The sequence below is a fragment of the Canis lupus genome, chromosome 23 (assembly GCF_003254725.2).
Source record: "Canis lupus dingo isolate Sandy chromosome 23, ASM325472v2, whole genome shotgun sequence".
In the NCBI taxonomy this organism is placed as follows: domain Eukaryota; kingdom Metazoa; phylum Chordata; class Mammalia; order Carnivora; family Canidae; genus Canis; species Canis lupus.
Genome location: NC_064265.1, coordinates 41,665,773 through 41,679,353, shown reverse-complemented (window position 1 = coordinate 41,679,353; position 13,581 = coordinate 41,665,773). Strand labels below are relative to the sequence as shown.

The 13,581-nt window shown below is 37.3% G+C and overlaps 1 protein-coding gene across 6 annotated transcripts in view; it reads left to right on the top strand.

Annotated features, from left to right (window-relative positions):
• Nucleotides 1-11,005, top strand: part of LOC112661143 (phospholipid scramblase 1-like) — a 34,147-nt gene extending 23,142 nt beyond the window's left edge. For 3 of the 6 annotated variants that reach the window (XM_049100114.1, XM_049100115.1, XM_049100113.1), the window contains 4 exons: nucleotides 2,846-3,561; nucleotides 5,972-6,075; nucleotides 7,558-7,717; nucleotides 10,744-11,005. In XM_049100114.1, coding sequence (XP_048956071.1) covers nucleotides 2,846-2,875 — 30 coding nt within the window. In that variant the 3' untranslated portion in view covers nucleotides 2,876-3,561; nucleotides 5,972-6,075; nucleotides 7,558-7,717; nucleotides 10,744-11,005. The remainder of the gene's footprint in view (nucleotides 1-2,845; nucleotides 3,562-5,971; nucleotides 6,076-7,557; nucleotides 7,718-10,743) is intronic. The other 3 variants (XM_049100118.1, XM_049100116.1, XM_049100117.1) reach the window with 2 other exon arrangements.
• The last annotated feature ends 2,576 nt before the right edge of the window (nucleotides 11,006-13,581 follow it).

Sequence of the window (13,581 nt, the reverse complement as noted above, 5' to 3'; positions counted from 1 at the left end):
AAAATCAGAGAAAGTGGGGCAAACAGAAATAGAAAATTAAAATGTTAGAAAAGGATCCCTGGGTAGTTCAGTCAGTTGAGTATCCAACTGATTTGGCTTCAGTTTAGGTCATGATCTCATGGATCATGGGATTGAGCCTTACATCAGGCCCTGCAATTAGCAGTTTGCTTGAGATTTTCTCCCTCTGCCCCTCCCCCCACTAGCATTCTCTCTCTCTCTCTCTCTAAAATAAATAAACCTTAAAACAATAAAATAGTAGAAAATATCAATTCAGTCGTATCAAAAGGTCATTTAATTATATGATTTTTTACAATAACCACAATAAATGTAAATGAGAAAAACTTGCAAGTTAAAAAAAAATGTTAAATTAGATTTTTAAATTACCTATAGGCGCTTAATAGGAAATATATCCAAAATAATGACAAAAACTTGAAAGAAAAGATTGGTGAAAATATAACAGAAAAATAGTAACAATAAAAGCTAGTAAAGCTAAATTAATAACCCAAAAAATCGATTTTAAGTAAAAAAAAAAAATTAGTAGGGACAGAGAGAGAAGGTAACTACATAATGATAAAAATTCTATTCAGGGGCAGCCCAGGTGGCTCAGCGGTTTAGCGCCGCCTTCAGTCCAGGGTGTGATTCTGGGGACCCAGGATCAAGTCCCAGGTCGGGCTCCCTGCATGGACCCTGCTTCTCCCTCTGCCTGTGTCTCTGCCTCTCTCCCTCTCTGTGTCTCTGCCTCTCTCTCTCTGTGTGTCTCTCATGAATAAATAAATAAAATCTTTAAAAAAATTCTATTCAAAAGAAAATAATAATTCTTGACTATGCGTACCTAAGATCAACCTAAAAATACAGAGAAAAATGTTATACAGTCAGAAAGTGGTAAACTCATTATCATAGTGGGAAATTTATGCACCCCTTTCAATTTTTTTCTTGTTGTAGGAGACAGAACCTTAGTAAAATTATTCAAAATTTGAACAAAAAAGTTAACAAGCTTGATTTAATGGATACATGTGGAACATTGCATTAAACAAGTAGATAATATAAGTTGTTTTCAAACAAAGGTTTTTACAAGACCTATTCTAATAATGGATCCAAGAAGCAAGTCTCAACGAATTTCAGCAATTGGTATCACTTGGACCTTGGCATCAGGGCAAATAACATTATATTAGAAATTGATAAAGATAATTATTTTATAATATTTTGTACATGTGGAAATGGGTATATAATTCAGGGATAAAAAGTGCACAATAAAATTTTAAAATATATGAAATTGTATAATAACTAAAATATTATATCAAAGCTTTTGGAATGCAAGTAAAGTTAAACATCAATGTATAACTGTTAATACTGATGAAAAGAAAAGTGGAAAATTAATAAGCAAAATATTTATCTCTAGAAAGTTAGTAAAAAAACAGAATAAACCCAAAGGAAGTATAAGGAAGGAGATACTGAATTATTAACAAAGAGAAATGAAAAAACAGCATCCACCCCTAGTCTCTAGATGGAGAAGAACTTTTAAAATAAGTAAATCACAAAGTAATAGGCTACTAAATTAGAATATTTTAAACTTCTTGTACCTTAAAAAAACTAGAATATTAAATATTCAATAGCAAACAATAAAAGTAAGGAAATATATGCTTCGGATTTGGCCAAGGAATAATATCCTTATATTAATATAAAAGTTATTTAAGTAGAAGAAGAAAAGTATCGAATTCCCGACCAAAATGAAAAATGAATATAAAAAAATAATTCATACATCCACAAAAGAGGGAATACAAATAACCCATAACCATAAGAAAACATTTTCAAAAACATATGAAGAGAAGCAAAAAAGAAAAAGAATGGAATATCCCTTTTCATTTTTCCAATGACAAACTCACAATGTTCATGAAAGTTTAGGAAATCAGACAGACATGTACAAATACAGGTACAATTTGGGGGGAACAAACTGAAAATATCCATTAAAGTTTTTAATGTTCATATTATTTCAGATGCATTACTTTCTTCTGAAAAACTGATACAGATGCAGACATATAATTAGGTTTACCCTAGTAAATAGCAATGTATACTCTATGTAGCAAATATCACTCTAACAAATTTTAAAAAGCTAAAACAACCTAAAATTTAAAGTATGAGATTAAACACTTTATGACATAATTCTAAAACAGAACATTAAAGACTCAAACTATATGTCACAAAAAATGAGTTTTGTTTTTTTTTTAAGATTTTAGTTATTTATTCATGAGAGACAGAGAAAGAGGCAGAGACACAGGCAGAGGGAAAAGCAGGCTCCATGCAGGGAGCCCCACGTGGGACTCAATCCCAGGTCTCCAGAATCAGGCCCTGGGCTGAAGACAGCACTAAACCGCTGAGCCACCCGGGCTGCCCAATAAATGAGCTTTAATGGCGTGAATAGTTAGGATATATTATGCACTGAAAAGATTAGGATATAAGCATATTATGATACTAATTGTGTGTGTCTAGAAAGAATATGAATCAAAATATTAATGGTAGATTCTATGTGGATTGAAAATATAACTTTTTCCCTTCTCTATTCTGACACTTTTTTATATTGAGTATATATGATGAAAAATATATAAATAAAATGAAGTAGAATTAGCTGGTGTTCTCTAAGGGCCTTTATATTCAATTTTTTTATTTTAGTGTGTTTGAAAGTAGTCACACACAACCTATAGGGTTCCTCATAGGTCTGATCTTCAGCATTCTGCTTTAATATGTTTTATAAACATGTTATTATAATACAGGACCCCAAAATCATTCTCATGTCTTAGATCTACTATTAAACCAACCTAATTACATTTATTTTTCATTTTTATTCTAGGACTACATGTACTTTGAACTCTGGTCATGAGTTTCACCAGCTTTCAGCAAAATTAAACAACTTTCACTGAGAATATTTAAATGAAGTTTTATTTCACTAAAATTATTTGTATAATTTTTTCTGAATAAACCACACCAAAATTTAGGAACTTAAAGTAATATTGTATTTATCCTGGGATTCCGCTGTACAGTTCTTCAGGTTAAGACCTGGATCATACTCTTCCATGTGCAGTCAGTTAACAGATTGGCTGGGAACTGTATCATCCCAGATGGCCTACCTGTTGTCAGAGGCGATAGGAGCAACAAGTCACATATTTTTCATCATCTAGGAGGCTAGCCAAAGCTTCTACACATAACTATGTTACAAAGCATCAAGAAAACAAACTTACATGTTCATTTCAAGCCTATGGTTCAGTTATACTCACTAATGTCCCACTGGCCAAAGCAAGTCACATAGCCAAGTCCAGATTCAATAATGGAAAAATAGACTCAACTTCTTTATGGGCATCACTGCAAAATACTATCGCCTTTTTCAAATCTCCTCCCAATTGAACATTGTATAATGTCACAATTAATGTGACCATTAATAGTAATTGTCACAATTATTTCATCCTCTCCACATGCCAAATATTCTCTTGGGACTCCCAAAGGTCTCTTTCAATTATGGCATCAGACTTAAGTCCAATATCACATGATCTGCATCTTCTGTGAATCCAGGTGAGGTATATGCATCAGCTCCTCTTGATTCAAAGACTTAAAACTAAAAAGATACACCTACCATTCAATAGTGAGCCAAGATCAAAATAACCACAATAAAAAAAATAGAATTCTTATTCATAGCAGTCACTGGTCAAAAGCAACTTTAGCATTCAAATAGACATGAGTTGCCAGTTCCCCTTACTGTAGAGACAGAACATTCTCCCCTTTGGACAGTAGCTTTCTAATTTCTAGTTCATTGTTCTCCAAGGCTGTGTCCTCTGGGATTTTGGCTCTGTCTTCTGAGACATTTTTTTCCAAATGAAATGGCCATCTTTTTTTGTTCGTTTGTTTTTAAATTTTATTTATTTATTCATGAGAGACAGAGAGAGAGGCAGAGACACAGGCAGAGGGAGAAGCAGGCTCCATCCAGGGAGTCTGATGTGGAAGTCCTCAATCCCAGGACTCCAGGATCACACCGTGGGCTGAAGACAGGCACTTAACCACTGAGCCACCCAGCCGTCCCAAATGGCCATGTTTTTAACTGAGTAGAATTTGCAGACTTTTGCCTACCTACAGAAAGTTGGAGACAGAAGTGTCTTTTCATTTTAAACAGTCTCAGTCTCTTCTAGACTATACTTGTCCTACTCTCTTAAAAATTGTGTGGCTTTTCACATATAAGATCCCGTCCATTCCACTGGAAAAAGCCACATCTACTTTTCTTTTTAAGAGAGGCCTCTGTGTCTTATTCATGGCTAGTCTAACTTCTTTAAATGATGGATGAGTTTCAAAAGTAGCCAGAGAACACATTCTTAGGCACAAGCACTTTCCAAGCCTCTCATTGTAATGAGGTTGTTAGCATCCCATTGGTTCATTTAAGACACACGGCTAAATCCACATTCAAAGGATGTTGAAAGAGATTTCACTCCTTAATGGAAGGTGCTGTGGACGTTTCTTTACAATCTTCCACATTATTTGACAGGTGATTTTTCTTGATTTATGTTTGCTATAAACTGTTTGTGTCCCCCAAAATTCATATATTGAAACCTAATCCCCAGTGTGACAACAGTATTTGAAGGTGGCCTTTGGGAAGTGATTAGGTCATGAGAGTGGAGCTCTCATGAAGGGCACTGGCACCCTTTCACAAGAGGCACCAGAGAGCTCCCTGGTCCTTTCACAGTGTAAAATTGTTGCAAGAAAACAGCCAAGTATGAATGAGGAAGTGATTCATGCACTTCCTCACCAAGCACTGAAACTGCCAGTACCTTTCTCTTAGACTCGCCAGCCTTCAGAACTGTGAGATATACATCTCTGTTGCTCATATGCCACTCAGTTCATAGTATCTAACACCCTATACTAAGGCAGTGTTACCTATGAAACAGCTTTTCACATGTGATCTTATTTTTTCAATTCTATCTCATTGTGTAATTAAGTAATCACTATTTATGGTGCCTTTTAGATATGGCTGGTTTCAATGACAGCCAAGTTCCAAAGAACAGGCCATCCTACACCAGAACTACACAGATACTATCCTAAGGGAAGCAAAAGAGATAAAGACCCAGTGAAATGTAATAAAATATGAGGCCTATTTCCATTCAAAGGTTACTTTTCTTCCTTACAAAAGTGTCTGAATAAAAAAAAAAAGTGTCTGAATAGAACAGCCCTTGTCACAAGGGCTTGCCATTTTATGTTATGGATAAATCCTAACCTAGTAATAGAGATCTCCGCCTGCAGAAGAAAATAGCAGGTTTTCATTCGCAAAAGCTCATGCTTAGAGTGGATGTTAAATAGATCATTCTAGAAAGATGGAATAAAAAATTTGAAGAAGTCAGCAGTGGCTCATCTTGAGAGTCATGTACTGACTGCCCTTCAGTGATGCAGAGGTAAATAGACCCATGTGTACTTCTAAAGATGTAACATCTGTGTAAAAGAGATTAACATATAAAACACCATATTCTCCTCCCTTCCAGAGGACTACAGGACCTTAACCTATGAACTTCTTCAGTTTTCTTTTCTTTTCTTTTTAAGATTTTATTTATTAGGGAGAGAGACAGAGAGGGAGAGAAAGAGAGAGAGCATGAGCTGAGCCTGAGACTGACCCAGGTCTGAATCCCAGGACCCAAGGATCATGACCTGAGGCAAAGGCAGCCTCTTAACAGACTTAGCTACCCAGATACCACCCTTCCCCCCCCACCCCTAATTTTCTATACTTTGTTACATTCCCCAGGAGTCTTAACAAACTTTTAGTAGGCGAATGGCCCACACATCCTCAGGTTAAAAAAAAAAAAAAAACACTTAATGCTGAATCTCTTACCACACTGGTGAGGAAAGACTTGGAACCAAGTTAATTTAAAGAAGAAAATTAACATGATTTTTCACTCCCAAATTTTGTGAAGCAATTTCAATTACAAACTCTCTGTCTCATCCGCAGTTCCTTCTGTGAAACTTATCTGTCTACAGCCCCTGGAAGACACACCTACTTTTCTCTCTCCATCCAGATCTGATTGGATTAGGCTTTGACATCACTGGGACAAGGTACTCAGCCCCTCTAAACTTTATATGTGGCAAAACTACCTGTATGTTAAAAGTACCTGCTTAAAACACAGTTTGGAACATAAAATTAGGGAATTTTAGCACAATGCATGGTACATACTAAATGCTTAGTATATTAGACAGCACTATTACAGACACATTTAATCAAATGTTGATAGTTCATATAGTCACATATCCACAATGTAACATTAGTATATGAAGAATATTAATACACTATTCACAAACTGATATCATGTTTATTTGACTCTATTTATAAAGATATAAACTTTATTTTGCACTTTCTTAGAGTTGTTAAGAGGATGTTAAAAGTGAATATTTCTGCTTTTGTTTTGGTCAGGCTTCCAAAGTCTAAGCACAAAATATTAAGATTTCAATGCAAGTTTCTAAACTATTTAGATAGGATATGTTCCATTCTAGTACAAGGTTCTAAACTATTTAGATAGGATATATTGGAAAAATAAACTTGTCTTCCGCTCACAACTTAACAAATGCATCTCATGCAATTAAACAGTTATAAGAGAAAGAAGATTAAGTATAAGCTATAGTATCTCTTTCTAGTTTTTTCTCCTTTATGCTTTGGGCATGGGGGGTCAGAAGCTAAGAAGACACCACATGGGCATTTTGACACAGGTAAAATGGTTTCAGGGACAAAGTGTAGCTCTATTTTTATAGATGATATGATGCTCTTCTAGCACCCTGAGGATTGGGAGTTCTGACAGCACCAACACCCAGTGTCTTTGGTATGAACATCAACATTCCCATAAAAGGTCGTGGTATAGTTGAGGTTTCTTCAGATGATTTTAGAGATAGAAAAGAAGGCAAGGGCACAAGAATCAGAGAAGAGCATACAATGGGGAAACTAACAGGGATAAATTGCATTTTGAAAATACACAGAGTACCTCTAGGGTATACTGTCTGGTGTGACTTGATGACATTATGAGAACTGACTGGGAGAGTAGTGATATCCTGCTCACACTTGGTAGGAAGCTACTGAGCTAGGATGTATTTGAGTTAAGTATTATTGTTATTGTTATTGATACCCTAAAGAGTATTTTATTTCTATCAGTTATTGAAGCTACATGAACTGGAGTGGTTTATTGTTGTATTTGTTTTCTGAATGTGAAGCTGCCAAGAAGCAGCATTAACTGGGTGCCTCATTTTTTTTTTCAATTATTGAGTTTGTGAATATCTGGGATTCACATATGCTCACAAAATTATCAGCCAGTGAATACATTTGATAGGGAGCAAATGAGATTTTTAATTGCCTTACAGAACCAATGCAAAAGAGTTTTAGAACAAGCTGACAGGAATTTAAACATGTACTTCAAAATAAGATGTTATTGTGTATAAAAATATATTATCTGTTAGTCTATGCATGTGGATATGACACCCTATCACTTTCTGAGAAAAGTAGATTATGCCAGAAAATATTTTCTAAGTCATCTACCAAAATAATCACTGCAGATGAGTGCTGCCATTTTTGGGAAACCCCAGTGCTCCTGGCTGTTATGCTTCTGGACATCCACTACAATAGTGGTCCTCAAACTTTAGCATGCATCAAAATCATCTGGAGGGATTATTACAACTCAGACCACTGCACCCCAGCCACAAAGTATCTGATTCTGTAAGTCTTGGTAATAATTTGCATTTCTAAGTTCCCGGGTGAAACTACTGATACTGCTGAGGGGAACTTTAAGAACTTTTTCAGTAGAATAAATTTCAGCTAGAATTCTGAGTTGCTGAAGGGACCAATTTGAGCAGGTCATGAAGGCCTATTGTCCATTTTAGAGGACCACTGGAATCATCCATATGGCCCTATCTTTAAACATCATGGTTGGAGATCTTCAGGTATGTCCTATAGAATGCATTATTGATTTAATAAAATCATAACAATTATGTCAGCTCACAGGAACCAGCACTGGAAACTTTCCCATCTCTACCAAGAACTTCAGTATGTATTGCCTTTGAATGTGCATGTGAGATGTCAACTTTCCTGGCCCTTTCCATCATTGAATGACTGTGTTCTCAGAACTGTCTCACAACCATCATGTAGGAATCATCATTCCTAGCAATGTAATTGGATCAGTTGGCATCTGTTCCACAAGCAAATTTTACAGGATAATTTTGGACAATTATTAGTATTCAAACTACAAGATGACTAGAGAAGTTTGGGGTTTGGATTTGTTTGGGCTTGCATGGATTCCATAGGTTTATAACCAAAAGCTATTGAATGACCGTCATTTGTCTAAGCATTTTTGTGCAGATATTGGACACATTGGTAGTATAGCACTGCTTTCATGGTTTCTATGTGAAAAACAAATGCCAGATTAATATGGTTACACTTGTACATACTTCTTGAGCTAATATGTCCTGATTACATACATCAATGTAGCCTAGATGTTGTCCAGAACTTAATTTTGACACATCAGAAATTGCTGATGTCACTGCATGACTATGTACCTGTCAGGTAAATGTGACCATTCTATACCACTAGTACTAGCCTAAAATGCTTGAAGTCATCAAAGCAGACCTTCCTTAACTTCCCACTAATCCATCAACAAATTTATTTAAATTCATGTTCATACTTTCTTTTTTTCTCCTTGTCACAAAAGAAAAGGCACCTACCTTTCTTCCCATCAAAAAGGCAACCAAACTACCGGTGCTCCAGATGCTTTCACCCTCCCAAAGCATCTTGCCCACTTAATTACTCCTTTCTCTCTCTTATCTTCAATCATCCTCCCTAGAGCAGACTGTTACTCAAAGTGCGGTCTTTGAATGGCAACATTAACACAATCTGGGAGTCTTTTAAAAAGATAAATTCATGGGTCCCACCCTAGACCTCTCTGTTTTAACAAATTCTCAGGTAATTTTGTCACTAAAGTATGAGAAGCACTATAATAGTGCAATGGCCCTCAGACTTATCTACACATTGGAATCACCTGGAAGCTTAAAAAAACCACTGATGCTTTGGACCCACCCCCAGTGATTTATCTCATTCATCTAAAATACAGGCTGGGCACTGGATTTTTTAACAGATTTTTTTTAAAGAGTAATTTTAGGTTCACAGCATAGAAATTTCCCATGTGCCTTTTTTGCCCCCACATACTCACAGGAATTCTGAAAAGCTCTCCAGGTGATTCTCGTGTGCAGTCAAGTTTAGGAACTACTCTCAAAAATATTTTTCTTATCAGTATTTAAATAGAATTTTCTTATTTTCCTCAAATTCCCCTCAGTCGTGTATCTACCTCTAAAATTCTTGTTCTTTCATATATAGACTTGAATTTTCTCTCTCTCTCTCCACTTCCTCATCTCCTATTTACCATCCAATTCACAGTGATTTCTCCTGCATTTTCTCCATTCTCTTGTTTTCAGCAAAAGATATTTCTAGACCTTCCCTTACTTGACTTCTCTGGGCATTTGGTGCTGACTCTTCCTTTTCATTGGTTTCCAGACAACCCAATCACTGGGGTTGATTCCCCACTTCTCACTCATTCTCAGTCTCTTAGATTTCCTCCTGTGCATATCCCTTAAATGCCAACATTCCTCAAGTTTACATCTCAGGCTGTCTTCTGGACTCTATAGCTGTCGCAGAGCAGGAAGATTGGGAGCATGTGGAGTATTTTTTTAATTAAATTTTAATGTATTAATGAATAATATGTGAAAAGTCTAAAACGCCAAACATAGCTGAAGACTTAGAGGTTTCTGTCTACTTTGCATTTTCCACAAAAACAAATAAAAATAACTTAATGGGATTTTTGTTTGGAATTTCATTGAATCTACAGATCAATTTGAGGAGAAATGATACTTTAACAATATTAAAACATCCAATCTGAAAACATGATATATTTCTCTTTTACGTAGTTCTTTAATTTTTCAAGTAGGATTTATAGTTACCAGAATAGAGATTTTACTCTTTTATCATTACCTTGTTTTATAAGATATTTGATATTTTGGTACTGTCACACATGACATCTTTTAAATTATATTTTCCAATTTTTGTTTCTAGTATATGGAAATACATATCATTTTGTTCACATTGATTTGCATACTATCACCTTACTAAATTTGCTTATTAGTTCAAATAGTTTCTTTGTAGGGTCTTTTGAGTTTTTTTATACACACAATTGTCACTGGCAAATAAAAATAATTATACTTCACAGTTCCAAATCTTTATGGATTTGCTTTTTTTTTTCCTTGCTTTTTTGAATTAGATAAGCCTCCCAATATTATGTGAATAAAAGTATTCACCAGACATTCACCAGCAGAAGACATCTTTGCTTTGTTCCCAACTTTCTCTAAGGGAAATATTTTCTGATATTTCATTCATATATGTTGTTAGTTCTAGGTTTTTGGTAGCTGCTCTTAGCCAGATTGAGAAAGTTTAACTCTGTTTCTATATTGCAGAGATTTTTACCAACTTAAATTTAATTTTATGACTTTTATGCATCTGGTGATAAGGTAATATGTTTTTTTTTTCTTATTCTGATAGGCTATGAAACCGCATTATTGATTTTGGATGACATCAATCTAACATTTTGTTTGTTTTTGCTGAGTTGCATTTGCTGAGTTGATATTCTGTTAAAGATATTTACGTCTATGTTCATGAGTGATTTTAGTCTTTAATTTTTTTTTGTAATACTCCTGTTATAGAATCAAGATCAGAATTAGCAGTGTTCTGCTGATAGATGTCAAATCATCAGCTTTCCATGGAAATAAAAGGCCTTGGTTTACAGTGATTGAAGATTACCTTGGTGAACATATTCCCACAACAGCTGATTTCAATCTATCAATATGATGTCACTGAATGCAGAGATGGGAAGAGATGCTCACAATTGTCTCTTGTTAGCCTATGCAAGCTGGCTCCCACATACCATTGTTCTGACCTAAAAAAATAATAAGTTGGGAATTGTTCCATCATGCTTTATACTCTGAAGTAATTGGTATAATATTGGTATTTCTAGGTCTGCCTTAAATTTTTGTTAGTGATAACAAGGTTTTGAGTAATTCATTTGATCTTATGACTCCTGAAATATATATTTTTTTCCTTTTTCTTAATGTAAAAAAATGCTCTTTTCTACAAGAAGCATATCCTCAGTTGCACTGTGTCTTTGAAAAGAAGCTCATATTTAGTATATAAATACCATATTGCCATATTCCAGGAAAAAGAAAATAAAATGAAGAAAAAGCAAAAAAGAAACTTTATAAGCCTACTACCTGACAAGTACATCTGTTGGCTAAATAATTGGCAGCGGATTTTGTCAAATGCTTTTGGAGAAAGATTTATGTTAAGAATGATTCACTTTGTCTTATGCTAGGACACTAGTCTAATCAGTGGCTCACTCTCTCTTTAGCTAAAACATTAGCTGAATCACACTGGGAAAATAAAAGCCAGAGGTGGAAATTAATTGGAAACATGGCTTTTCCGTAATGAAGCACTTATGTATCCAACTGGGGAATTCATTAACTTTTAGTCTGGGGAAGTTTCCCCTCATCTAAAAAAATGCATAATTGAGATTATGTGATTGAGACATACAATTGCCAAAATAGGACTACGAAGGAAATTTGGCTTTTCATCACATCAAATATTCCATCAAAATTTGACTAAATTTTAAGAGTCCAAATATAAAAAAGATGAACAACACTGTATTCCATCACTTAAGAAGCCTAGTAAGGGACAAACACATTTAAGCCAAAAGAACTCTAACAGGTGATAAGAGCAATTCATGAGATTTATATAAAGTGCTATAGGAACACAAGGAGAGGTGGAGGCGGACAAGAGGGCGGAAGAGTAGGGTCGCCAAGTCACCTGGCCCCACCAACTTACCTAGAGAACTTTCAAATCATCCTGAACACCTACGAATTCAGCCTGAGATTTAAAGAGAGAACAGCTAGAGTGCTACAGAGAGAAGAGTTCACACTTCCATCAAGGTAGGAAGACGGAAAAAAATAAAGAAATAGAAAAGCATCCAAGGGGGAGGGGCCCCAGGAGGAGCCGGGCTGAGGGGGGGGTGGTGAGAGCCCCCAGGACAGGAGAGCCCCCCCCCACCTTCGGAGAAGCAGGAGCTTCACCAACCTTCCCGGGCGGGGGGGGGGGAGGCACTGGCAGGGAGCTGGGGCAGGAGCCCAGGAGGGGCGGGGGTGCCCTCAGGCTCCCGGGGGCACGAACAGGGGGTGGGGGAGCGCCACACCCTGCGGCCGAGCTCCCTAAAGGGCTGCAGTGCATCGGGCTGGGCCGGGGAGGAGCTCAGGCGGCAGCTCCACGGGGAGGGGGCTGCACGGCCCCAGGAGCAGCTCGCGAGGCGCAGGCCCCGGAGCCCAGGGCGCCGGGGCCACAGCCGAAGATCCGGGGCTCCCCCAGAACAGGCGGAGCCGGGAGGACACAGGGCAGCAAGGACGCTCCTGCCCCCGGGCATCCCTGAGCTGTGCAGATCGGCGCCTCCCACCCTGGGAGCATCCAGGCCCCTGCACACTGGAAGCTGTGGTAGTTACTGTGGGAGCTGACTCCAGGGCTGAAGAGCTGGCCCCTGCCACTGTCATTGTTCCGCCTGGCGTCATCTTGTACCTGGGACTGAGCAGGGGCCTCACAGGATAAACAGCTCCCACTGAGCTGTACACCTGGCAGGGGGCTGGGCAACTCCCTCAGGTGCACACACCTGAGAATCAGCACAGCAGACCCCTCCCTCAGAAGACGAGCTAGAAGGACAGGGGAAGAGCAAGTTCTTGACCAAGCAGCACTGGAAAGTTCCAGGAGAAGTCTAGGGACTTACAGTATATAGAATCAGAGGATACCCTTCCTTGTTTGCTGTTTTCTATTCGTTCCCCCCGCTCTTTCTCTCTCTCTCTTTTTCTCCTTTTTCCAGTACAACTTGTTTTTAGCCACTCTGCACCGAGTAAAATGACTAGAAAGAAGAACTCACCACAAAAGAAAGAATCAGAAACAGTACTCTCGGCTACAGAGTTACAGAATTTGGATTACAGTTCGATGTCAGAAAGCCAATTTAGAAACACAATTATAAAGCTACTGGCAGCTCTGGAAAAAAAGCGTAAAGGATTCAAGAGACTTCATGACTGCAGAATTTAGATCTAATCAGGCCAAGATTAAAAATCAATTAAATGAGATGCAATCCAAACTGGAGGCCCTAACGATGAAGTTTAATGAGGTGGAAGAAACAGTGAGTGATATTGAAGAGAAGTTTATGGCAAGGAAGGAAGATGACGAAAAAAGAGAAAAACAATTAAAATACTATGAGGATAGGTTAAGGGAAATGACAGCCTCAGAAGGAAAAATCTATGTTTAATTGGGGTTCCAGAGGGCACCTAAAGGGACAGAGGACCAGAAAGTGTATTTGAACAAATCATAGCTGAGAACTTCCCTAACTTGGGGAGGGAAACAGGCATTCAGATCCAGGAGACAGAGAAATCCCCCCTAAAATCAATAAAAACCATTCAACACCCTGACATTTCATAGTGAAACTTGCAAATTCCAAA